Below are 27,049 nucleotides of genomic sequence, written 5' to 3'. Positions count from 1 at the left end.
GGTGTGAGGTACTCAGTGCAGAAAGTGCAAGGTGAATAAAAACACATCAATAAAAATGATCCAGTCAGATTTTTAAACTAATATACCAGAAATCCAGATCCTTCCTGGTTCTTTGCTGGGAAGCACAGCATCTAGGATACTTACCTAAACTTCAAGCAAGGAGCTCAGGGAGAGAAAACTTGTCTTCTTTGTATCCGAGAAGAGAACAGAGTAACACAGTAAGCTTTCCCCTCCAGTTTATCTCTCTCCCTGAGGGGTGTCACATTTATCCCAACTGTCCAGTGTGATATCAGAAAATAGTCTTTGAGTCTGTCAGTTCTCCCAATTCCCAAACCCATTCAGCCACCAAGTCCCATTGATTGTTCTTTGAAGGTTTTTTTATAATCCGCTCATCTTTCCCATTGCCTCCTAGCTGGACAACTGAAAGGATGAATCTTACACATGATGATACGTCATGATCTTAGAATTCGTATCAACAGATTTTTAAAATGGAGTTAACTGAAAAATAAGTTAATCCGGGTTATCTCATTTGAAAAATGGGGACATCAGACATAATGGACAGTTAAGTGATAGATCTATCCAAGTTAAACCAGGATAAAACCAAGTCTTCTGATTCAGATTTTCCTTCTCTTTATGTTAAATTAGGCTACCTGTTTTTTCTGTAATATATTTTGTTTACACAGCTGAATGAATTTAACTTCTGCTTTCCCCAGGTTACTTTCCTACTTAAAACCTGGCATTGTTTTTTCTTTTTTTTTTTTTTTAAGTTAATTCTCTGCTCTTCTACTAGCAGTAAGATCCACGGGATTTTACCCAACTAAAATATTTTTCCTAAAAATAATTCCTAATGCTTGCCCTCCAATCTTGTCTTGATTTTTTTTTTTCCTGGTTTGGTGAGTTTTTCAAGCTGTTTCCTCCTATGCACTACCCTTTTGGAATCTTTATTCTAAAGGTCTATGTCTCAGGCTGTATTTCTTTATGAAAACTTGTATAACATCTTCATTAGCAATGATAGTAAGTGGTAAGTCTCATTCTCATTTCTCTTCCTACAGTTTATGTCCTATACATTTAACTATGAACTCTGTTCTACTGTCTTCTAATTTTAAAGTGTTTTTCCATATTAAAAAAGATTATAAGGTTTTAAAGGCAAAAAACTTTTTCTTAAATTTTTTGATTTTTCCATAACACCGTACTCTTTTCGCTGTGTATTAAATACACCAAGGGTACCTGGTTGCTTGGTTGATTATCTGGTTAAGATCTCACTTCTAACTGAAAGTCTTAGAGCATCTTCAGTCCTTCCTCTGCTGGTTACTGACCTCCCCTATACATAAGAATACAAAAGGAAGGATAAGCTAAATCCCGGCCCCCAGGAAATTTACACTTGACTTTAGAAAATAAAATGAACATACATGAAATCCCAAGAGAACATTATGCACTAAATTGTATTTCTAACTTGTTAGTTTTTACTTATGCTTGGAGGAAAGATTGCTACAGACTTTCCAAGTCCAAGGATGTTTCATAGAAAGGATGGAAATTTCCTAAGTCATAGAGAATAGACACAGTTCAAAAAGGGAGTGGACAAGAAAGGCAAGAGTGTGAAATGTGACATCATTCAGGGGACAGTGGGAAACTAAGCTAATTGGAGTATTCTCCAGTGGTAACTTCTTTGGGAACTGCCAGATAATCCAGCTGACATAAAAGTTGGAAGCAAATGTACATATTCTGTATAGTAGGCTCTAAATCAGTAAGAACTTATGATATCCTGGCCTCACATGAACTCTGGATATAGATAGATGATAGATAGGTAGATAGATACACATATGTAATAAAACATCTAAGTTCAATTAACTCTGATAATTCAGAAAATGAAGTAAATAAAAATTTGCCAATTAGAAATTAAATTTGTATATTCTGTTTACTAAATTCATACCATTGAGTGGAATGAGAAGCAGAAGTTGTAGTTTCCTTCTTATATATTTAATATTAGATACCTGTTTCTCCTATAAGTTAAGAATAAATTCATAGCATAATGTATTTTATTAATATTTTTCTAGTCCCTCAGTTTGTAAGTACATGTGATTTTATGTTGTTCCCATTTATTCTTGATTTTTCCCTCAGAAGGAATACAGTTGCCTTACCCAGAGAAATATTTTAACAATGTAGATTTTTTTTTCCAATTTATTTATTTTCAGAAAAACAGTATTCATTATTTTTTCACCACACCCAGTGCTCCATGCAAGCCGTGCCCTCTATAATACCCACCACCTGGTACCCCAACCTCCCACCCCCTGCCACTTCAAACCCCTCAGACTGTTTTTCAGAGTCCATAGTCTCTCATGGTTCACCTCCCCTTCCAATTTACCCAAATTCCCTACTCCTCTCTAACACAATGTAGATTTAACAGCAAATTAGTTTTTGATTTTTGCATGCTGCAAATTAACCATAATTAACAATACAAGTGTTGACTTTTAATGTCACATTTATCTCTTCAGTTTTTTATTCTGACTATATAGGTAGCAGTTCTTTATTGTATAAAATATGGAAACTTTAGGAAAAAAGAAAAAACAAAATTAACAAATATATAAATACAAGCATCCTCAAAATATCAACGTCCAGAGTTTTAACATTTTGACTTTTTTTTAGATTTTTTTTACATGATTTACATTATATTGTAGAGATAATGTCATGCCCTTCTTTGTTACTTAACATTTTAATAAGCACTTGTCTTAATCATTTATGGGCTGTATTATTATAAAACCAGCATGGAATTCTGAAGTGAACATTAAAATAATCAGATGTGACTCCAGCATATTAAGTATTTGTCTATCTCTGAACAAGGTAACTTCTCAAGCCTTCACTTTCTCCATCTGTTAAATGAGGGGGTTGTTTATCTTAAACGATCTTCAAAATCAACTTTTCAGCTTCAACTTTTTGGGTTCTGTGCAATATGTTTTTAAAGGGGTGCTCATCTATAATGTTAATTATGTATGAAACATTTGGCAACTTAAGTGTGCATTTGTAGTTGGCTGTTTGCGTCTCTTTGCTGAAGCCAGTATGAGTTGGATTACTGCTCTAGTTTTGTTTGGTTTTGTTTTTTATGTTTGGTCTACTTGGGCCTCATTAGAATATATAACCAGAGTCCAATGAGTATGGACCGTTAGCACTAGAGGGGCATAGAACAGAGGTCTCAGCAAATAGGAATGAAATTGGGATGTTGGATGTTCAAGTACCTAATTCCATGTTAGACTCTTTCTGCATGTTTCAAAATCAGCCCAAAGCAAAATCACAAATTATTACCTAACGTAGATTTATAGTTCTCACAAATGTTGAAAATCCCAGTGTTGAATTCAGTAAAGTCACAGCTAGCATTTACATTTTTAAATGTACATTGTGTTGTTATAAATATTTACTAAAGCATAAGTGTTAAATTATTTGATGTTACCATGATTCCCATTTACTTGATATAAGAGGCTACTGTCTGATAGTGTTACTTTCTTATGAAACTGTATGTTTGCAGTTATGTCACTTTTATTGTATAACTTGAGACCTAGAAGAATATAGAATTTATTTTTTTTAAAAATGTTCTGTTGAAGCAAGCTGAAACTGTACTAGTGTACATAGATTTATTTTTTTCTTAAATAGTTTTTCTAAATGGTTTCTATTTAACATCATTGATATTTAGCTAAGTGTAAAATTTTAAATAAAAGCTTAAAGCATGGGTACTTATTATTTTCTAGGGGAAAGTGAAAAAATCCTATGTGGGTTTTTTTTACTTTGTAGTATAAATTGTTACTAAACTATCTTTGTCTTGAAATAATTTGACTAGAGTTGAATAAGGTATTCCAGGGTTAAATAGTACACTGCCTTTAAAGCGAGATGAGAATTTTGGTTTGGTTTTCAGAAAGTTTTGATTGGCATTATGACGTGATACTGATTTGCATTTTTAAAGAATTTTCCTGGCTGCTCTGTGGACAGTTGTCTCTAGGACAACAGAAATGAAAGCAGGGAGACCAATGGTGACTGTTGTTGTCATCTGATATGGTAGACCGGTCAGAGATGGTCAGGGCTTTGGAGTCACGGTGATGGAGTTACTGGGTCAGCTTTGGGGCATATTTTGATCCAATGGTACCTGTTAATAACCTGGATATCTGTGAGGTATGATTGTCAATGACAACTCCTACATAGGTTTTTGGCTAAAGAAACAGAGTAAATCAGTGCCATTTTCCAAAGAGGGAGACTGGTAAAGAGCAGTTGTGGGAACAGGACAGAGGTGTAAAATTGAGACTTAGGGATCTGCTGAGTTTAGGATGCGTATTACACACACACAAAGAATTTTTGAGGGAAAAATTGAACGTACCATCTATGCTTAAAACTTGTATTATGTTCAGGTGAATATTTCAGAAGATGCTGTCAAAAGCCAATAAACTTATTACTACATACCAATGCTCAAATTTAGTTTGATAGATAGATTGATAACTATTAAAGTATTAGTTTGAAGTAGACGATACCCTGAAATGTTAATTGGAGAAAATATGTTTAGAACACTGCTGTAGAGTAAAATTTTAGTAAGCATTATAGGTATTACAAAAAAATCTCCATTTATATGCCAAATTGCAAGGAAAAATAAACTAGAAATGTAGCTTTGTGAATGTCGCCTCGACTGCTCCCAGCGAGATCACGCTTCCAAACATCAGTATCTGTGCATGTGAACGCGCATGTGACTGTGATTGTCTTTAAACAGTCGCCAGAATGGTCTGTGTGTAAGTCGAAGTGTAAAACTATAAAGCTAGATCAATGTGAATGAAATGATCTGGTGAATTCATGATAGAGGGGGAAGTTTGTTTTGTTTTACTTTGTTTTTAACTAGAAAGTGGATGACATGGAGAAGAAAAAAGTACTAAGCCACGGGAGAGATTAATACAAATACCGCATCGTCATTTAAAAACACTTAAAGAGAATGAGCTGGATTGGAATTTTTCATTTTGTAGATGGTGCCTACCAGGCTTATTACGTGTGCTTAGCATCAAAAGAGCAGGAAAACATGTTCTGTTGTTGCTCACTTGAGGATCTGTATAGACAATATGTACTTCAGTTTTACATGAATCCCTTCTCAGTGATAAGAAATCAGTATTATTGATTTAAATACAAGAAAATGTGGTAGAAAACTTCTTAATGGAAAATTAAGCTGTAATTAAGAGCCATTCTATTTTCTTAATCCTAGCAAGTGAATTGAATATGATTGCTCTTCTATTAGTTTCAGAACCAACTTTCCTCTAGTACCTTAAAATCTTTTAAAGGCTTGCCAAGATACTGCATTTTTTGTTTGTTTTACCTTGAGTAAATGGAAAGGTGCACTATTCCTGAAGACGACAGTCTTCTATAAGTAACAATTGACATGATGCATAGGGGACGGTGGAGAGGGTCCTTCTTTTCAACGTGTCCAGTAGGATTGCTGCGGCATCCTTCTCTTGTTGTGTCGTACAGAATGCTTGTGCATTTGATTTGGACCTGCTCATATGATTTAATATTTGAAACTTAGACTTAATTTGTAAATCAATGAGGTTATGCAAGAAAAAGTGTTCAATTCTCCTGCAAAGCAGTTTAACCATCCTAACGTAGGTTTTCTGGTGAATCCCTACAACCTGCTTGTTGAAACATTGATGAAAAAACAGTTGAGAGTTGCAAGTCTATCATTTTAAACCAGTCTCAACAGAAAAAGCAATAATGTGTGGAAAGTGTACAAAAGATGTATGAATATTATTTTTCTCCTTTTTATTATAGTATTATAATTTCTAAATTCACACAGAATGGCAATCCCTTCTCATCTTTTGTAGAAAGCAATATTTGGTAGATGGCTATAATCTGGATAGAGGGAATGCCACTAATTCCACTAATCTTTAATTTTCTCTGATTAAAAACTATGATGAGAACTGATATAACAGTAGCCCTAGTAGTCTGACCAACCTGTTACTTATAATTTACAAAAAGAACTCATTTATGATCATAAAAAATTAGGTAGCCTTAGAAATGTGAGCCATTAGGGCTGGCTGGGTGGCTCAGTTAGTTGAGTGTCTGAGTTGATTTCAGCTCAGGTCATGATCTTGGGGTCCTGAGATCGAGCGCACACTTTGGATTCTGTGCTGAGCGTGCGGCCTGCGTGAGACTCTATCCCTCTCTCTCTGTTCCTCCCCCTGCTTACGCTCTCTCTCTCTCCCTCTCTCCATCTCAAAAAAAAAAAAAGGTGAGCCATTGGATGCTATTTAAATATACAATGTAAAATATATTCCTTATACTGTCTCTTTTTCGTCTAATCTCTCATATATTCTCCATTTCTCCATGAACATATCAATTCGTTGATAAAAAACATGTGGGGTTAGAATGAGATTTCATTTTCATATTAAGTGAGGGCCTCTTTGCTTATTCCACACATTCAAGCATTTCTTAATTTCTGTTAAGATTTCTCTGTCATCTATTTGAAGGCCACTAAGAATATTCAGCATATTTGTGAAAGATGCTTATCACTAATATTTAAAGTGAGTCAAAATGAATTTTTAATTTTAAAATGAAAATTTTCCTTGGTTAAAGCATAATTTATGTACAGCAAAATCCAGCTTTGTGAGTTCTAATGCACGGCCATGTAATCACCACCACAATCAAGATACAGGACAGTTCCATCACTCCACAAAGTCCCCTTGTGCCTTATGTCAGTTCCCTTCATCCCAAACCCGTGGAAATTACCCATCTAATTTATGTCCATACAGTTTTGCCTCTTCTAGAAGGTCATGTAAATGGAATCATGTGGTACCTAGTCCTTTGATTCTGGCTTCTTTCTACTTAGCGTAATGCATTTGAGATTCATCCATGTTATCAAGTATATCAATAGTTTCTTCCTTGTCTTGCACCAGAGTAAGTATTCCATTGTAAGACATACTGGGGCTTGGTTATCCACCTCCACTGAGGGACATTTGGGTTGTTTCTAGTTTTTGGTGATTACGAATGATAGCACTTTAAATATCATCGTGAAGTGGTCTGTGTATAAGTCGAAGTGTAAAACTATAAAGCTAGATCAATGTGAATGAAATGATCTGGTGAAGTCTTTCATATACAACATATACTGGAAAAGTAGATTCTCAAGAAGAGTATGTGTTTCCTCAGTACCTTTTTGATTCCTAAAGCGGATCCCCTAAAAATTTTAGAAGTGGACATTGGTTCTGAATAAGTTAACTTAAAAATACAACTTAAAATTTGTTTCTCCAATTTATATTCAAGTCCATGAAATGCTTATAAATAAGGCTTACAGGAAAGGTTTGTTAAACGTGATAGTATGCCACACCAACTTTTCTTGATGTCCTGAAAGAAACCTCGAAATCAGTATGTATTATAAAACTCACTCTGATATACTGGGGAAGTTAATGTTTTGTGGCATATATGCCATCATTTCAAAGAGAGCTTTATTTAGTGTCACCACTTACCAAGGCTATGATTTCTGGGAGTTAAGTAATTTCCCTGTTAGGCTTGTGATAATTAATATAAGAAATATGGACTAATGTATACAGCAGGTTCTGAAGAGTCAGTTTTAAGAAAAGTTATTTTTTAAAACCTTGCCTTCAGATATGATTAAATAAACATTCTTACATGTAGAAAACAATATATAAAATAATATATAAATAATATATCAAAATCCTTTTCTAGATTATGAAAGAATCCTAAAAATGATCATTCTTTTCCCCTTAACAGCTTGGTCATCTGTTTCTCCGATAATCACTCATTTTTGTCTAAAAGCTGTGAGTGCTCCCCTGGTTACATACCATGCCAGGCCTTTGTTGACCCTTAAGCATTTTGCAGTTCAGGACAGAAATAGATAGGTGTAGGTGAATATATAGAAAACACAATGTCAGTGAAAGAACATGTACCAAATACATATAATTGAACAAATTAAAGTTGAAAGAAAACTGTTTTGTCAGGCAGTGTCACAGGGGGTTCATGGACAGTGAAAATGAACATTTCTACTTTGCCTTTTTTTCTGGAAAAGTTGATGGACTAAGTGAGTTATCAAGAATTGCTCAATTGAAGGAAAGGAAGCACATGGCAATGGTGGTATTTGAGTTATAAGTTACATAAATAAAGCCAGTGGGATACGCAGTTCACCCCTCTGATTATGTGCCTTACACCAAGAATATAAAATGCTGTGGAGGAGTGTGTCTGTGAGTTTGTGTTGAAATGTACAAATCACTAAGAACAGTGTTGGAAAATATATTCTTGGTTTGTTTCAAGTGTACACTTACAGAAAATGGATGTGTTTCTCACTGAAGGCTCCGATAACTAACGTACAATGGGTTTAACAAGAGGTGCAGGTTGGGGAGAGAATGGCTGTGCATCTTTGAGAGGATGTGTCCTTGTACATTACCAGCGTATTAACTTCCAAATGACAGCCACAGTGCAAAGCACTCCGCTCTGGGTATGATGATAATATAAAGGGAATGAAGTAATGGGTGTAAATGATAAGATGGTTTACTTGGCAGCTTTAACTTGGAACCAGCCAAATATAATTTGCTCTGTTTCGTTCCTCTGATATCCTAAACATTTCTCAGAAGCCATATCAATGACTGAAAATTTTCTTGTGTCCCATAAGTTAGGTATTTTCTCCACTGCCAAAAGTAAACATACATGATAGCCAATGAAAATTGTGAAACTAATTCTTTTACCACTTATTTAGTGGCAAGTAAAATTGAACCTACTTTTTGAATTAGTTTGTGAAGGGGAAAAAAAAATCCCACATATAACTACAAGTAGTGTAATTATTTACATGAATCGAGATTTCTCTTTTGGTATCTTATATACAAATTCTTTATCTTATTTGCACCTTCTCTTTTTTATAAAATTTCATGTTTTAGAGAAGTTTAGAGTAATTAGAGACTTTATTTTTTTTTTAGATTTACAGCAAAATTAAAGCAAAGGTACAGCAGTTTCCCTTATACTGACTACCCCCACACATGCCTCACCTTTCCATCATCAACATCTTCCACCATAGTGGGTATCTTTGTTAAAACGGCTGAACCTGTATTGACACATAATCAACCAAAGTCCGTACTGTACATTGCTTTTTTTTATGATAGAAACTGCTTTTATTTTTACCTTCAGAACTAGATAAGATTAGGGACACCTGTGTAGCTCTGTCAGTTAAGCATCTGCTTTCAGCTCAGTCATAATCCCAGAGTCCTGGGATCGAGTCCAGTATTGGGCTCCTACTTGCCCAACTAGGAGCCTGCTTCTCCCTCTGCCTGCCATTCCCTCTGCTTGTGCGTGTGCTCTCTCTCTCTCTTTCTCTGACAAATTAATAAAAATCTTAAAAAAAAAAAACTGGATGAGGTTAATTTGATATAAAAATTTATGCTGAATAAAATATACTGGAGGGAGGGGCACCTGTGTGGCATCGCTGATTAAACATCCCATTAAAAGCATCTGACTCTTGGTTTTCAGCTTGGGTCGTGATCTCAGGATTATGAGCTCTAGCCCGGCATTGTGCTCCCTGCTGAGCACAGAGTCTGCTAAAATTTCTCTCTCCCTTGGGGCACGTGGGTGGTTCAGGTCATGATCCCAGGGGCCTAGAATCGAGCCCCGTGTTAGGCTGTCTGCTCCGCAGGGAGCCTGCTTCTTCTCCTCTCTCTCTCTGCCTGTCTCTGCCTATTTGTGATCTCTCGCTCTCTGTCAAATAAATAAAATCTTAAAAAAAAAAATTTCTCTCTCCCTCTCCTTCTGCCCCTCCCCCATGCATTCTCTCCCTCTGTAAAATAAATAAGATAAATCTTTCAAACAATTTTAAAAATGCACTAGAATGATATTCTTATAAGCTGGCTTATTGAAGTAGAATATTATACTGATACAAGAATTTTGCCTTAAAAACACAAAGAAGAAAAATAAAATTTCACTTTCAAACTTATTAAAATAGTGATAAATGGGATATTTAATCACTTTTTTGGATTTGGATACAAATGCCAGTTGAAGACATTTTCCACTTCTGGATATAATCCACTAAAATCCATTTAAGCTAATAATCTATGTTTAGTAAATTTTAGCAGTAAGCCTTTATTATTCCATAAAATCTTAGGTGGGCTTTACTTTTCATTTCCTTCAGAAATATTCCATCTGTTGATCTGCAGCAAAGCAAAAGAGTAGGGGCGGGAGTTACCCAGATGAAGTTCTTCATCACTGAAGAGACTCAGGCATGACAGATGTGATTTCAAAAACCGTCCATTCTTGTCTCAATGTGTAGTGCTTCTTTGGGAACTCTTAAATCTTTGGAAGTAACACAACAGGCAGATGGCAGATTTCTGACATTGATTTTGTTGAACATTTGGTTAATACGTCTTTTTCTTTTATACAAGATATGCCTGAATTGCAAAGGAAAGGATTCATTATGAATGAAAGTATATTAGGATATAGAAAGGATGTCTATTGTTTCATTTGTCGATAGAACCCATTCCGATCCTTGAGTTAGGTAAATCGATGTCCATGTTTATAAGACTTCATAGAAAGGTCATGTTTGAAATTCCTACCCCAATACCCTCAGATCCCCATTTGGCAGTCCACGTACTCCCCACCTTCATTTGGAATATACATACCTCTTCTAAGGTTACACCGCAGGAGGTGTTGTAACCCTCTGGTCATTAGCTTGGGCTCTGGGCCTTGCCGGCAGGCTTTTTGTCACTGTGCTTTCACCTGACTATAAACTGTCGTTTGAACTTGGAGATTTTTCAAACAAACAAGAATTCAAAAATCAGTACTGAAAAAGTCTTCAAAGACAGGCAAAAATATGCTTTTGAAAAGTCTTAGGAGAGATTTCTCTTTAATCTATGAAGTTTCTTAGGATTCAAATACAGAGTAGAAACTTGAAAACATAAACGTTTTTCACAATGTCTTCTTGTAATGGGCACAAAGAAAAGCCCTTAAAATTTTTCTCATTCTAACTAACGAGAAGAAATCAGAATGAAAAAGTTATTTCAGGGTCGATGGCACATATACCAAAGGGCTTTTGCTCCCTCTACAGAAGGTGCTTCAAAATTGCAGTCACAGACATTAAAAAAAAAAAAACCTTTAATGAAACCGAGGTTTCACCAGGATTAACAAAAGCTTTGGGTTTATATATACCAACAGTGTCTTGCAAATTGGTTGGGTGTCAGAAAGTTAGGGTAGGTTCATGTGTTATTACTTTATATTTTTCACTTGCATAATCAAGGATTAGATTAAACTCCATTAGCAACGACTGTGAAAATCAGCCAGGTTTTGTTTCCTTTTTTGGCTTTGTTTTATTTTTTTTATTTACTCTCATGGATGAGTAAAATACTTGAAAATTTCTTTTGGTATTAGGCGATTGTTGTACTCATCTTTGTTCATTTTTATTTAGCCAGACAATTGAAGCCATAAAAATAATGTACTATATACCTCAAAGACTTAATAAGTTCACTTATTATCTACTTCTAATTGTTCCAGTCATTTTTAGTTTTTAGTAGTTCTTGGGGAAAAAAATTAACAATTTGAATTGTACTTGAACTTCACAGGAGAAGGAATTCATTTAATTGAACTGGATTTTTTTTTTTCAGCTTATAGGTAATATTCACAAGAGACAGAAAGTTTGACCTTTCTATAAAGACTTCATTAATACATAAAACTACCATGTGTATATATTTATTATCTTAATTTACCCATTTAAGTTAAATTGGAACAAAATGTTAATATTTTAATGGCTTTGGTTTATATAATTTTATACATTCTCTTTTAACTTCAAGACCTTTCTAATTTGACAGGATACTAGTTTTTCTTACTGTGCCACTTAAAATTATAAGTATGAAAATTCTTTTATTTCAATAGAATCTTAACAAAAGATTGAAAAATCCTTTTCATCTATATTTAGTAGAAGAACAGTCCTTCTGATGTTAGCCTATAATTGAAAAATGAATACAAGTGACAAAATGGCTCTTTTGATTTGATTATATCACATCTGACTTGCCTATTCTGAATTGCTATGCTGGATTTTCTTCCCTCTCTGGTAGGTGTACTGGCCCATTAGCAAATTCCCTTTCAGAGAAAACCAGAGACCCAGTAGATGAAGATGACGATGAATACAAGATTCCTTCATCCCATCCTGTTTCCCTGAATTCACAACCATCTCATTGCCATAACGTAAAACCTCCTCCTAGGTAAGCATGTGGGCAGCATTTTATCACCTCATACCTGCATAAGCATGATCATATGTGGCTTTTGTTTTTAAGCAGCTGAATCACATGTATTTAATTAAAAATCCTTATTTCTTGGTCAAAGCCCCTTCTTCCTATATATGATTTTCTACATTATTTTCAGAGAGTACTAAAAGATGCAGATTTCTCATTAATCAGAAAGTCATTTAGCTGAATTAATTGACTAGTAAGTCTAATGGAACATTTTGTTGCCCTTCTCTCACCCTGCCCCCCAAAAACACGTCATAGCCTAATAAGGCTTTGCTGTATATTACCTGTTGTGGCGATTAATTCATCCATTTTCAATACACTATTTTCGGTGCCTTTTATCAGTTCTAAGCCCATATCTCACGAAGAAAATCAGTGCTCAGACACTAAAGTATTACCGAACCTCCCTTAGGATTTTTTTCATTTCACTAGTATATATTCATTTCCCGTCTTGATATGCTACCTACTTTTACTCGTCAGATCTGAAAGTAAAAAGGAAAAAAAAAAAAAAACTGAAAGTATTTCCCTTAGCTATTTTTTTTTAAATGAGAAACTATTTTACTTTTCCTTAGATTGAATAAGATTGTGAGGAACAGTATCTTTTTTTTTTTTTTTTTCTTGTCAGTTGTTTGTTCTCCTCATAACGGAGACATCCTTGGTCTTTGAAGTGGCAGCCCCACTGAGGTATATAACAGTTATTAAAAATGGGTGGCCTATATTGAAATATTAGTAGGTGCTTAAGTAGAAGGGTGATTCTTCCCTTTCATAATTGATTTAGTCATCTGTAATATCAAGTATTTTTCTTTTCTCTCATCTGACTTACATGAGGTACTCAGTAAGTCAAATCCCGGTTTTAAAACTTTGTGAGTTCACTGCCTTTGTGAAACGGAATCCCTGGAGCGATGCTCAGCACACAGCGTAGGGGTCGACCGTGGATAGTGTCCCAGCCTTCCTGCCTTCCAGCAGCTCTTGATTGAGGCTAGAACTGCCCAGCACTTCAGCCATCTCTGCCATCTCTACTTTGTGTGCTATTTCCTTTTCAAGGTCAGGTCAATCAGTGGAAAGCATTTTATGAGTGAAGTGTTTCCTTCTTTACAGATGAAAGATCCAAAAAATGTTTTAGTGCCTTTCTTTGAGTATCACATGGAGGTGAAAATGCAATACTTGGAAAAGAGGAGCAAATCTTCATTTTCACCAGAGAGCTGTCTGCATGAGTGATCCTGGTTAGAATTATCAACACTCTGTAGTATTCTTCACCAGAATTACTAACATTCTGCATCTAGGGCTTCATATTTCAAAACAAGAAAACCAAAGCATTTCTTGCTAATCAGTGGTGTCTGAGACATTTGTTGATAAAACGGTATCATTGAGAAGATAAATAACTGAGAGGCAATTTGTTATATCAGAAGAACCAAATGTCTACTACTCTTACTAGAGAGGGAAGTTATTCCTTCACATCAAATACAAATTGTCACAATTTTTAGTCCTTTTGGCCCTGACAAATGGATAGTAATTTTTAAAGACTGAAATAAGATGAGCTTTTTTGGTTTCCTTGGGATTTCATTTTTTTTCCCCATTGCTGAAGAAATGAGAGGTATAATTTAAATGCTTTAAATTTTAATTGTCAGATCATATTGGATGAGATTTTTGGTGGCAGGCTTCCCAAATCCTGAAAATAAATTTGAATTATGACCACCATTACGATCTTCCTATTGTTACAGAGAAGTAATAAATGTTGATAATCCCTAAACTTAATTGGAGTGGGTTTTTTATCTAATTTGTTCTCGAAAGCCGATGGATGAAGTAACTTCTTATGTCCTCCACAGAGCACTCGTTAAGCTTAAACGTTTCCTTTTCCAATACGTTTTCCCCCTTTGGAACATGAGAAGAAATAAATTGTCAATATGTGGGAAAAGTTAAAGAGTAGATGAATAATTCAATTCAGTTTCAGTAAAAATCCATCATTATTATGAAAATTCAATACATGATAACTATTTTTAAATGAACCATCTCTGGCCCCTGAAACAGACGTGGCCACCAGAGAGAATGGAAATGAATTTCAGATGAAGCGCCCTTGCAGTAACTATTTAAATGTCCACTATCTCCTCGATTATGTATGTACTTTTACTATGCCCCAAGAATTCAGAGTAAACCAGAGTAAAGGAAAATATAAACTCTGCTTCCTGTAGCTTTTTGTGAACAGAATAACTTGGTGAGCAGAGAGTTCATTGTTACACAGCTATATTCTCAAGACAAAATGTGCTTTGTACTTTCTCTTCCTGCTCTCTTCTAATACCCTAGTTTTGTCCATTATGCATATGGTAGGATTCCAGTATATTAATACAAACAATAAAAATACTTTTTTAATAAGTATTATCCTTTGCAGACAAACATTAAAATGTTTGTTGTGTACCCAAGGCCTTTGCCAAAGTCATTTCTCTACAGCTATCTGAGGTGCTGGGAGTTTTGGTCATAGCAGTAGTGAAATTCTAACATAGACTCTAGGTCTTCAAATATGCTGATCAGAATTTTAATGAAATTTCAGAACATTTAATAATTCTTCTTTGATGGGCTCTAGTTTATTATAAGGAAAGCTTAAATTACAGAAATACTATGTTACATACCACCAATAAATAAGTCATTGGGACTATTACATATTTATTTTAGCCTTACTACATGTTTTACTGCAAAAACTTGACAAGGTATCATTGAACTTGTCCAAATATATGTTAATTTTCACAGATTTGTTTAGCTTATCAGTAATTTTTGTGGCCTTTGTAATTCTTGATTTCACTTTAAAAAAAGATTGTTTTCCATAAGATATTTACTTCTTTGTAAAAATTTCCAAAAAAGGAAATTATATTTATTTTCAAGCTTTAGCATATGAGCAGGATTCCAAGTTCCTATCACCCTCCAAATTACTTTTAAAAAGAAAATAGTTTTCCTTATGATTTTTGTCCTTTGATCTCCGCCTTAGGTCTTGTGATAATGGTCACTGTATATTGAATGGAACCCATGGTACATCTTCAGAGATGAAGAAATCAAACATCCCTGAATTAGGCATATATTTAAAGGGTATGTATAAAACGTATTCTCTTTGTGTTCTACATCTTAATGGTCAGAATTTAAAGGCAAAATTCCATGCCATTGTTGTACTGAAAATACATTAAGATTTTGTGTTATCCTCTAGGAGATGTTTTTGATTCAGCCTCTGATCCAGTGCCATTACCACCTGCCAGGCCTCCAACTCGGGACAATCCAAAGCATGGTTCTTCACTCAACAGGACGCCCTCTGATTATGATCTTCTCATCCCTCCATTAGGTTGAAAACTTTAAAACAATTTTCAAACAAGCCACCCTGCCTCTTCTTTCAGTTAATATCTGAATTATCAGATTTCAGTGTAACACAGACTTACAAGGGTATGAATTTGTCTGGATTAGAATGGCTTCTCTAGGTAGTGGTGGCTCTCGGGTTCATTCCATTTACATAATTGAAGCAGTGGTGTACAGGGCTGGCCATCAATCTGCATTTTATCAAGTCCTCTCTTCACGTACTAAATGCAGTCTAAAAAACCTGTGAGAACATCCTTTCTTCCCCTGAGCCCTTGTGTTCTAGTAGACCTGAAGTGCTCATCTGAGATTTTCTTTAAGTACAATTCCTAATGAATGTGTACTTACTCTTTCTTTCAGCATAACATGGCCCCTTTCCACTTACTTAGCTAATTACATTATGGGAAATTAAATATTCTGTTGTAAAGAACTGAGAAATACGTTCTGTCTTATAATCACTGCAATTACACATACAGAGAATCTCCATCTTCTTTGGTTTGAATTTTGATAAAAAGTGTGTGTGTGTGCATGTGTGTGTGCATGTGTGAAGGTACACGTGTATGTAAAAGCTGGCTGGTGCTGGTATCTGTGTTTATTAAATCTAGGTAGGAAGCTTCTCACCCTGTTTCTAGAGGAAGACAGAATCTCCGCACACCTTCAGGCTTCACAGTAACAAGTCACCATAACATAATGTCTGATGAAGGTCCATCTATAAGCTTCCCTGAATCAATTGCTAGACGCGCAGAGCTGTGTGACCCTTTTGATGTTTTCCCGACACCATCCCCTCGTGTTTCTAGTTGCGTAATTGCAGTGTCTTTGGCTCCTGCACCTTCCGTACTCAGTGCTTCGTTCCCACCTACGTCGATTACAGGCAACTGCTAACTTCTTTACCTATGGGGTGTTTCTGTTTTATTTTGTTTTTTCCTCCCTCCCACTTCTTCCTGCGTTCCGGTTTTTGACCTGTTACCCAAGTCTAAATGACCTAGATCAGCATTGTCCAGTGGAACTTTATGTGGTGATGTAAAGAATCTATACATTCACCTGCGCGACTGTGGATGGAACTGACTTTTAATTTGAGCGAAGCAGCTATATACGGACGGTGACTACCGAATCAGACAATGCAGATCAGTGCGCCAGCCTGTCTGTGTAACTCAGCCTTCCTCTCGCTCTTCACGCACATCTCATGCTTTATTTATACTCTTTATGCTATTCCCTCTGTCTGGAAGACACCGTCCTTGCATTTAATGAGTAAATGTTTTTGAGCCTCTAATAGCCAGGCCTCTCTGTTCTTGTAACACCTGACTGAATACTGCTTTCTACTTTTCCTGTCCCCCTGACAATGCAGAGCTCTCTCTGTGAAACCTGAGACCCTCTCACCTGTGAATCATACCTCTTTGTGAGTTTTTCTTAGATCTTCTTGTGGAATCTAAGCTCCTTGCATCAGGGCCTTGTGATTTTGATCTTCACATTACCCATGTGCCTAGCATGGTACCTGACATTTAGGGGCTGAAAAAAAAGATTTGGATGAATAAGATAATGAGTGTAGCAGATCGCTGAAGGTTGGAAGGATAGTGAAGCTCTCTTCCCCCCTCCCCATACCTTCAAATATTTTAAGTTAGGAAAAGACTTATGATCATTAGAGAAAATACTTTGAATATGTTTTGTAAGGCAAGTTGGATGGATGATAAAAACTATTTTTCTATAAAATATACCTTTGGCTTAAGTCAATAAATTTAAATACATGAATTTTTATTATTGGAATATGTAGGTGTTTGCTTATACCCTGTTTTATTCACAGAGTATTTGAAATTACTTACAAAAATACATACATTGCAGTTTTATTGTTTTAAAGAATTGAGATGGGAAAATGTGATTAGAATAGTAAGATGTGGCAAGGGAAAATAAGTAGACATAAAAGCATGCTACAATATTCTGTAGTTACTAAAGCTGGGAAATATGCAAATATAAGTAGTTTGGGGACCGCAGAAGAGAGTTCTGTATTTAACTGTTCCTCTTTAGAGATATCTGATAAATAGAAAAATACATTCCTCTACTATAGGTACATTTTCTGTATTTTGACAATGAAATATATGGAACATTAGTTTAAATGAATTAAAATCCTGAAGAATAAAGTTTAAAAGATAATCTCTTCTGTGACATTAAATTTCTCGTGCACAGTGTGATTTTCTATTAAGAGGCTGTGAACTCTTATTGTTACATAAGAAGTTCTGTTTTGATGGTATGACCTATAATAATTTTTAGTTCAAACTTCGTGTCTTAACATGATAAAGGTTACAAGTAGATAATAAGCTCTTTCACAACCTGCAGTGGTGCTTTTTACCAGAAAGGCCTGGGAGTTTGAAAAGTTCGCACATGTACACGTGTGTTTGTGTGCCTATGTTTCTCTTCAGACACTCCCAGAAAATCAGCAGCTTTCGTTCTCAAAGTTGGTAAACTGCGAGATAAACCCTGCAGGTGAAGTTCTTTATGAGCAGCAAGAGAAAATCAATCATAACTTTGGCCCGATGCTGTTTTCATTAATGAAGTTCTGCTGTTGATATTGACCTTTCTTCAAATGCAGGTGAAGATGCTTTTGATGCCCTCCCCCCATCCCTCCCACCTCCCCCACCTCCCGCAAGGCACAGCCTCATCGAACACTCAAAACCTCCCGGCTCCAACAGCCGGCCATCCTCAGGACAGGACCTTTTCCTTCTTCCTTCAGGTAAGAGGGGAAAAGCCAAAGAAAACTTTTCACCTAAAGCAAGCATATTTCTAGGATCGTACTGTCAAATAAACATCAGTAATGTACCATTTTCTAACTCTCCAGCAGGAAAATCTGGGTAGAGAAAACCATCAGTTGTGTAGCTTTGCTTGTCAATTGGTTGATTTAATGCAAAGGATTACAAAAATGTCAGAAGCAGTAGGAGTCATAGATGCTGTAGAACTTGTCCAATCCAGATAACATCCTTGTGCCACAGAAGGCATCCCTGAGACCCAAAAGGGCTCCATGGTTGGGCGAGTAGTGATGAGGACAGAATTCAGACTCTCCCGATCCTGAGTGTCGTATTTTTTTCCTAGTAAGTTTTAATTTTACTGGCTATGGCTTTGGGTCATAATTGCATTCAAAAATATAATGTTTTGGTAAATTGCATTATTACAACATCAGTAGATAAGTTTTTCTGAAATATCTGCATTTTATTGTTACCATCGTTATTAATATCTTAACGCAAATTATTGTTTTTCATGGAAAAATTAAAACATAACTCTGTTTTTTAGCTTTTAAAGTGAGGAATAGAAATAAAAACAAAGAGACTTATCATAAGCCATCCACTCCACTAGTCAGAACTGTCAGAAAAAAATAATCAGTTACATTGAATCTACTGATATTAACTATTCCGATCTGTCATGTTGGTGAGACTGTGAACCGTGCTCAGAAACCTTTGTCTCAATTTGGTTTGGATAAACATAGGGTAAAAATTTTCTTTTTAAGAATGACCTGACATTTTTATATTAAATAAATTTGAAAATTTTTTATAAGTGCTTAGTTTGACCTTGGGCTGCCTTTGTGTCTCAGTGAAAACTTGGGAAACTTAGCTATTATCATTCACCTTTAGTATTCATGTTCCTAGATTTTTTTTCCATTCAGTTTAATAACTTAGAAGATTTGAGGTGATTTATGGATGAGACACACAAATTATACACCTATAACTTGGAATAGGTAGCTTCAGCTAATAAAAGAGATTCATTTTTTAAGATATAATTTTGAATTTAGTTTTTCATCAGTAAATATTGATTGAATTGTCCTCTGTGTCACACGCACTGTGAGATGCCTCACTCCCCTCCTGGCATCCATGAATTCACTGGATATTACCAATCAGAGTGAGGGCCATACCCCTTCTAATCCAAGGAAAAAGCATGGTAACTATTAGGCTCCTAGGAGTGGCAGGGTGACTCAGTTGGTTTAGCATCTGCCTTCTATTAAGGTTATGATCCCAGAGTCCTGGGATCGAGTCTCCTATCATATCTTGTATCTCAGGCTCCCTGCTCAGTGGGGAGACTGCTTCTCCCTCTGACCCTCCCCCCTCTCCTAGGCTCTCTCTCTCTCAGGTAAATAAATAAAATCTTACCAAAAAAAAAAAAAACTGTTAGGCTCCTATTCATTCTTATAAACACCAATGACATTTGCTATCTTTTTCACTTATTCAAATCTTTGTTTTATACATGGATTTTAACATTAAAAAAAAAAGTCACTCTAAACCTTAGTTAACCTTTCCCAAGTCTAACTTCTGTGTAAGTCTCTGATCAGATTCCTACAAGGTACCTATCACCTTTTATTTATGTGATTTAAGCCCCATTAAATAAAAACCAACGTAGTGCCTTCTTTTTAAAATTAAGTCAAGCTTTCCAGGAGTTGGAAGAGAACATTTTACACAAATACACACGTTTACCTGTTTTTAACCAAAAGAGTTAATTGTAAAATGTTTTAGTTATAATTTTATTTTTTATTATGCTTTATATTAAAAAATTCATAAAAATGCTATCGATATTACTTAAAAGATTATAAAATGAAAATGCCCCTTTTATTAGTTGTATAAACCATTTTATTTCATATAGAGGTTTTGCTTGTTTTGTTTTTCCTTGGCTGCAGGCAGCTCAGCAACAGTCATCCTTGACTTATAAAATGAGGCTTGTATGGGGCCAAGGTGTTTCATTGCGACCTGCTGACTGTCTCTTGACCTCCTTTTGTACATGTGGAGAGTCTAATTCCATTCTCCATAATGTTGACATCTCTTGATAATAAATACTTCTAAGAAAAAAAAAAAATAGTAACTTCTTTTCCTCTTCTAGCCTTTCTTATCAATAATGTGACAAACTTCTAGTCTGTTGCCAGATCCTATATGAGATCCATTGAGACAATTGCTTTTTATTTAATGATTTTATTTATTTATTTATTCATTTATTTATTTGTCAGCGAGAGCACACAAGCAGGCAGAGTGGCAGGCAGAGGCGGGGAGAGAGAAGCAGGCTCCCTGCTGAACAAGGAGCCCGATGCAGGGCTCCGTCCCAGGACCCTGGGATCATGACCTGAGCTGAAGGCAGCGGCTTAACCCACTGAGGTGTTAAAAGACAACTGCTTTTGATCAAGTCTATTTATATTTTATCAAAGCATAATTAACATACAGTGTTACACTGTTTCAGGTGTACAACATATTGATTCAGTAATTCTGTATGCTGCTCAGTGTTGCCCAAAATAAATGTAGTCACCTCTCTCACCATACAGTGTTGTAGTATTATTGACTCTATTCCCTACGCTGTACTTTGAGTCTCCGTGATTTATTTTATACCTGGAAGTTTGTACTCTCTTAATCTCCTTGAACCACATACGTTAATCTCCTCCTTTTCAAAGAACTATTTTAATTCTTCTTACATACTAATAGAACATGAAGGTTTCTTTTGGCCCATAAATAAATATTTAAGTATCATTTTGCAAATGATTTAATACATTATGCATCTAAAGTAGAAGATTTGTGGCCTTTCTTCACTCTTATTTCAGGGAACTTCATTAAAGAACACTCTATAAATGATAAATGAAAGTTTGACTCGCTAGTTGTAGAGCCATAGAGGGGAAGTAGAGGGGATCGCTGTGTTTAAGGCCACTGCGTGAGTTTTGTACAGCTGTTGGTTTCCCTGTTGTTCATTCGGGAAGATTTTAGTCTAGTATAACGGTAAACCTCTACTGGGCATGTTTGAGATTTTGATTTCCTTAATGAAATAATTGTCCCTACTTGAAGACAAAAGATAGATGTCTTAAAAAAAAAAAAAAAAAGAGAGAGAGAGAGAGATTGCTTTTCTCTCGGTGTTGTGTTAAACCCCCGATCAAACCTCCCTCTTTATTCCCAGCATTTAGTGCCCTTGCACACTTGAGTCAGGTTCACCTTTCCAGCCTTCTAAGCCCACTGACTTCTGTGTAGCAACAGTTTTCAAACTGCAGGGTCCTGTGTTTCTGCGAAGGAGCCTCAGGACTCCTGCAGGACGATGGGAGCAAACAAAGCAGGGGCACGGCTCTGATGCTTCTTTTATCTGTTTTCCGTTTTCAGCCTGCATGCAAGATTTCTTTTAGCAAATAGTCATGCCCACTGCTGTGCCTGAGCATCTATTCCGGATGGGCTAGTCCTATCCTAACAAAACCTGAAGAATCTTCAAAAAAAGGCTTTATACTTTGCTAGCGTATCTGTGCTTTTGTTCAGATTACAAAAAGACACTTCTTTTGTGCCAGTGGGTTGAAAGCAGCCCCCGTCCTTCCCCCTTGTGCCAGGGCCAGTGCTCCAGGAACAAAGCCAAGGCTGTATTACAGTCTGCTCATTCCCATAGCTGCATGTCTTTGTGCAGAGCACAAAATACACAACGTATCCAGCAGCCCTCATTGAACCTTTGCTTCCACTATTATTCTAACCTGGAATCTCTTTTGAATTCCTTATCCGATCTCAAGTCACAATTCAACTCAAAAAGCTAAAACATTTGACTTGATTACAGTTAAATGAATATTTTCCAGTTCCATCCAAAAATGCAAGGTCATAAGTAAAATAGGATATTTAGGTCATTAGCAAGAGTTACTGAAGAGGATTTGAGTGGTTTAGCAAGAGTTACTGAAGAGGATTTGAGTGGTTGTGTTAACTCTGACCTTTATGAACCACCATCACCATGTGGCTACCAAGGGAGCTCCTGCCATCTGAAGTTTGCACCCAGAGTTCAGACCCAAGGAGGAGTGAGTGAGGTGAGGTCCGTGCTCAGCTGGCCTGGAGACCGCTGTGGTGAAATGTTGAAGGACTGACGGGCTAGAGCAGTGGTGGGTTCTCAGATTGTAGTCTGCAAACCAGCCTCATTAGTGTCACTGGGGGATTTACCTAAGATTACAATTCTTAAGCTCCACTTATTGAATCAGAAATTCTGGGAGTAGGGCCCAGCAGTCTTCACACAAGCCTTCTGGGGGACTGTGAGGCATGCTCGATTTTGAGGAGCATTGGGGTATTCATGGTGGAGGGCAGCCGGGGTGGTAAAGGGAGTTTATACCTGACTGCAGGACCCACACTGGATTAAAAGAACTGCAGTGCTTAATGAGCAAGACGACCTTAGAGATATATATATGGGGGTTGTGTCTAGTTACAGTATCTGTGAAGAAAGGACTAGATTTCCTCAGTGTTTCCTCTGAAGGACAGACCAGTGAGTAGGATGATTAAGAATAGAAATGTCTTTGTAATTTCCTAAAGTAAGAATTCTTAAACAGTTTTTTAAAGAATTATTGTGTCAGAGGAGTGGTGAGTTCTCACACTGGAGGATTTAATCGGTGAGCGGATCGCTACCTAGTAGGGATTTCATGAATGCAAGTTAAAGAGTGAGAGCCACAGAGAGGAAAGAATTTTGTTTCACCTAAATACTCTTCAGACCCCTCTAACAGTTAGAGCCTGCTTTAATTTTTTTTTTTTTTTTATAATTTGGAGGATAACAGATAAATCTTCCAGATGGTTTTTGGACAGTCCTGCAGGAAAGATGCCGCTGTTTTAACTGTCCAATTTTATTTGCCTCTTTTTCTACACTTGAGTAAATATTTGGGAAGTGTTTCAGATAATGGGGGAAAAAAAGGAATTAAGAAAAACATTCCATACTGCCGCCTCCTATAACCATTTGATAGGTTTCCTTCTTATACAGCATAATTTCAATCAATACGTATTTTCCCACTTCTTTTATAGTAAGCAAACCTTTCCTCCCAGTCTTTCCTTAGATTTTTATAATCTCTAAACTAAGTATTAAAATTTCAATTTAGCATTACCATACTGTAAATCACAGGCAATAGTACTTTACTTTTTAGAACAGATTAATCCCATCGTGTTTATTCACTCATTTCTCAAACATTTATTACTATGTAAATGGTGCATTGGCTATGGTATTTTCAATTTGTATGTTTTAATTCTAACTGTGGATATAACATTTTACTTTAATTAGTTTTTGAAGAACTTATTTTTAAAAACTTGATTGCTTTTCAAATTTTCTTTATCAGGAGATGGTGGTTATTGTACTGTTTGTAGTAATTGGGTTGTGTATCTTCCCATCGAAGCATGAATATTTTCAACTTTACAACTTGCTCTAGAAGCCCAGTATGCCCTATACTGACCAGTAGCAAACTTAGCATGAAGGAAGACACAGATGGTAGTGAGACAGAACTGAACTAAGTATTTTGCTATTTATGGTAATATTTTCAGTGTACCTAGGGACTTTTAAAGTAAAGTAGTTTAATGGAGCAATATCCTACAACTATATACTTTGTAGTCTATTTATGACCCTGCAATGTTTAGTCTTAAATGCACGATTAGTAACAGCATAAGTATATTTGACAAACCTTTACATTTACCCCTAAAGAAATTTTTTTAAAGTGTATTATTGTAATAAGCAATCTTTCCTCAGACCTAATGTTATATCAGTGATGCTTAAAATGCACAATAACGGAAGATAGGTTTTATTGAATATTCAAATCTAAATCTTTGGGGAAATTTCTAAACTTGGGCAGAAATCACCATACCTAGTTCCAAATACTTTACTCTTCCAAATCAAAAGATTAACATTTGTTGCATGGGATTTGATTTATCTTCTCATTGCTTCCTAAAATGTTTCAGCAAAATTAATGAGGCTGAACCATTGACTCTTCAAATTCCAAAAGTGCAAAATCTAACACTAATTTTAAGCTTGAATTTAATGAAAGCAAGTTAAGTAACCTTACGTAGGTCAGAAAGTCTCCAGCAAACCTAGGGATAATTATTGTACTCGAAATGGGGAAAGTAATAATCAAAGACTTCAATTCTTGACTTAGGCTATCTAGTTAAAAATTAGTATAAATATGTGTTCATTTTCTTCTTAAATAATCAAATTCTTATGTATTCTTAATGATAAACTTCAAGGGACATAAAAATAATGAAATAGGGGTGCCTGGGGGGCTCAGTGGGTTAAGCCTCTGCCTTCAGCTCAGGTCATGATCTTAGGGTCCTGGGATCGAGTTCTGCATCAGACTCTCTGCTCAGCAGAGAGCCTGCTTTCCCCTCTCTCTCTCTCTCTGCCTGCCTCTTTGCCTACTTGTGATCTCTCTCTCTCTCTCTCTCTGTGTGTCTCTGTCAAATAAATAAATAAATTTTTTAAATGAAATATAATTGGAACCTTAATATTTACAATCTTAATCTTGTTAGCAATTCAGATTTCACTGATTTTGAATTTATGAAAAATATAAATTGGTTTTGGTTTATTTTGATAGTTAAAATCATATATTTATAATGTTTAGGCTACTTGCCAAGCAGTGTGCTTGGTACTCTGTGTCAGGGGATATAATTCAAACATGATGAGTAACATAACACTCCTTTTTACTATACCTCTGGAGATGCTGGCAGACATAAAAGAAAGTAATATGAGAGAAGAAAACAGAGGAGCAGAGATAGAAGTGATGGCTAAATAAATTACCAGTGAACCAGACATTGCAGAGGTGATGTGTATGTACTCGAAAATGAAACCAGTTCTGTGGATTTAAATCCATAGACTACTAATTTTAAACCAGTTAGATTTATTGTCCTAACAATTTAATATGGTACCACTGACAAAATTTATTTTTCTGTCTTTGGTTCCAGTTAATAAATGTCATTAAAAGTAACAAAGTAATTTTTAATTTGTATATAATTTATAATTTGCACTGTTGCAGAAGCCCCCATTCTGATTACCAAGGTGGTTAAAAATATCACTTTTTACTGTATATGCAAAGCTTAATGTTACTAATAGCACAATTTTTAACAATTGAGTCTACTCTCTAGTGACCCAGTTAAAAATGACTTTTAGCATAAGAAGCCCAATGAGGTAGTAGTTTAAAAGGCACTTTGTATATACAGGAGATTTCACACACATGGATTCATTTAATTCTCACAAATCCCAAATGTCAGATTCATTTTAGAGATTATGCCTAACACTTAGAGTTTAACTGATTTGATAATGACTCTTACAGGCAAAATTCAAAACATTTTTTCCTTTTAAATTTGCAAGTTTCCTTAAAAAAAAAAAAAAGATTATTTGAGAAAGAGAGAGCAAGAGCAGGAGAAAGGGCAGAGGGAGAAGCAGACTCCCCACTGAGTAGGGAGCCAGACTCAGGGCTGTGTCCCAGGACCCTTGTGGCTTCATGCAAGGACCCCAGGATCCTGCCCTGGGCTGAATGCAGACGCTTATCTGACTGAGCCACCCAGGCGCCCCAACTTTGCAACAGTTTCTATTCATAGTACAGGATAGAATGGAACAGAACATAAGAATTCAAAGCAGCTTTTATCACCAAGAATTTTATAATTAAGATCTGAAAAATATATAATTAGTACTTCGTATTGTCTAGGAATAAATGGGAAGAGCCTATCTGAGCAAGTAATGAATAAGTTAGAAAATAGGATTAGAAGATGGTTAATATCAGTCATGAAGTTCTTGTTCTAATTTATTTTCAAAACCTTTATTCTTTCTAGAATGTTTTTTCTTCACCCACTTCGTAGAGATAATCATTTTAATTTGAAAATTATCTTTACTTTTAAGATCCCTTTTTTGATCCAGCAAGTGGCCAAGTTCCTTTGCCTCCTGCTAGGAGATTACCAGGTGAAAATGTCAAATCCAACAGAACATCGCAGGACTATGATCAGCTTCCTTCCTCTTCAGGTGAGTTGGCTAATGATAGTAATAATGCTTCTTTAATGTTCATATAGTGCTCTTAGCTTTTCAGAGCACCTTTCTGTTCATTATATAACTTAACAAGCACTGCCAGCCTAAAAAAAGTATTTTTATCACTTTACAATTTGCTTATAAAGCTTGTATGATGAGAGGAATGCCTACAAAACTGCCTCATGAAATAGGAAAAAAAAGATACCTTCATATTTTCTTTGTTCACTCAGTAAAGCACATATTCTGATTCAGAATCTATTCATTCTCTAACTTGTTTTTGCCTTACCAGATAGGAGAAGTGGGAAAAATCTCTTTGTGCGTCAAAATGCTGCATTCTCTTATTTTTTGACTAAAGGAAGAAATCTCTAGAATTACTATCAGCACCAAAGTATTAATTTTCAAAGGGCTGTGCCAAGGTGCTCCACTGGCCACTGTTAAGTAGAATGGGGCAGGAGGAGGTTCCATTTTCAAAAATACCGGTCCTGCTCCTGCCCATTGATACTGAAATGCTGCTGCTGTGCTTCTTGGGGAGGCTTTCCCCTACACCGTAGCTCAGATGGTTCCCTAGACCTTACGCACTCATTTTCTGTATGGATCTTGTGCTTTTTCTTCAGTGCACCTGTCACTTCCCAATGCCATTCATTTGTTTGCTTGATTTGTTATTTGTCTATCTTTGCTAGAATATTAATGCTTTGAAGATCGGAGTCTTGCTTGCTTCACTGCTATGTCCCCCTATGTTCACAAGAGTGCCCAGTGCATGATTGTTGCATAGGTGG

At 35.9% G+C, this 27,049-nt stretch overlaps 1 protein-coding gene across 2 annotated transcripts in view; it reads left to right on the top strand.

Annotated features, from left to right (window-relative positions):
* CBLB (Cbl proto-oncogene B) overlaps window positions 1-27,049 on the top strand; it is a 218,689-nt gene that overhangs the window by 167,451 nt on the left and 24,189 nt on the right. Inside the window, exons 14-18 of one of the 2 annotated variants that reach the window (XM_044251308.1) lie at window positions 12,051-12,197; window positions 15,199-15,296; window positions 15,412-15,543; window positions 18,133-18,273; window positions 26,151-26,270. In XM_044251308.1, the coding sequence (XP_044107243.1) occupies window positions 12,051-12,197; window positions 15,199-15,296; window positions 15,412-15,543; window positions 18,133-18,273; window positions 26,151-26,270 (638 nt within the window). The remainder of the gene's footprint in view (window positions 1-12,050; window positions 12,198-15,198; window positions 15,297-15,411; window positions 15,544-18,132; window positions 18,274-26,150; window positions 26,271-27,049) is intronic. The other variant, XM_044251309.1, reaches the window with a different exon arrangement.

The sequence above is a fragment of the Neovison vison genome, chromosome 6 (assembly GCF_020171115.1).
Source record: "Neovison vison isolate M4711 chromosome 6, ASM_NN_V1, whole genome shotgun sequence".
NCBI lineage: Eukaryota > Metazoa > Chordata > Mammalia > Carnivora > Mustelidae > Neogale > Neogale vison.
This window is presented reverse-complemented; position numbering and strand designations above follow the sequence as displayed.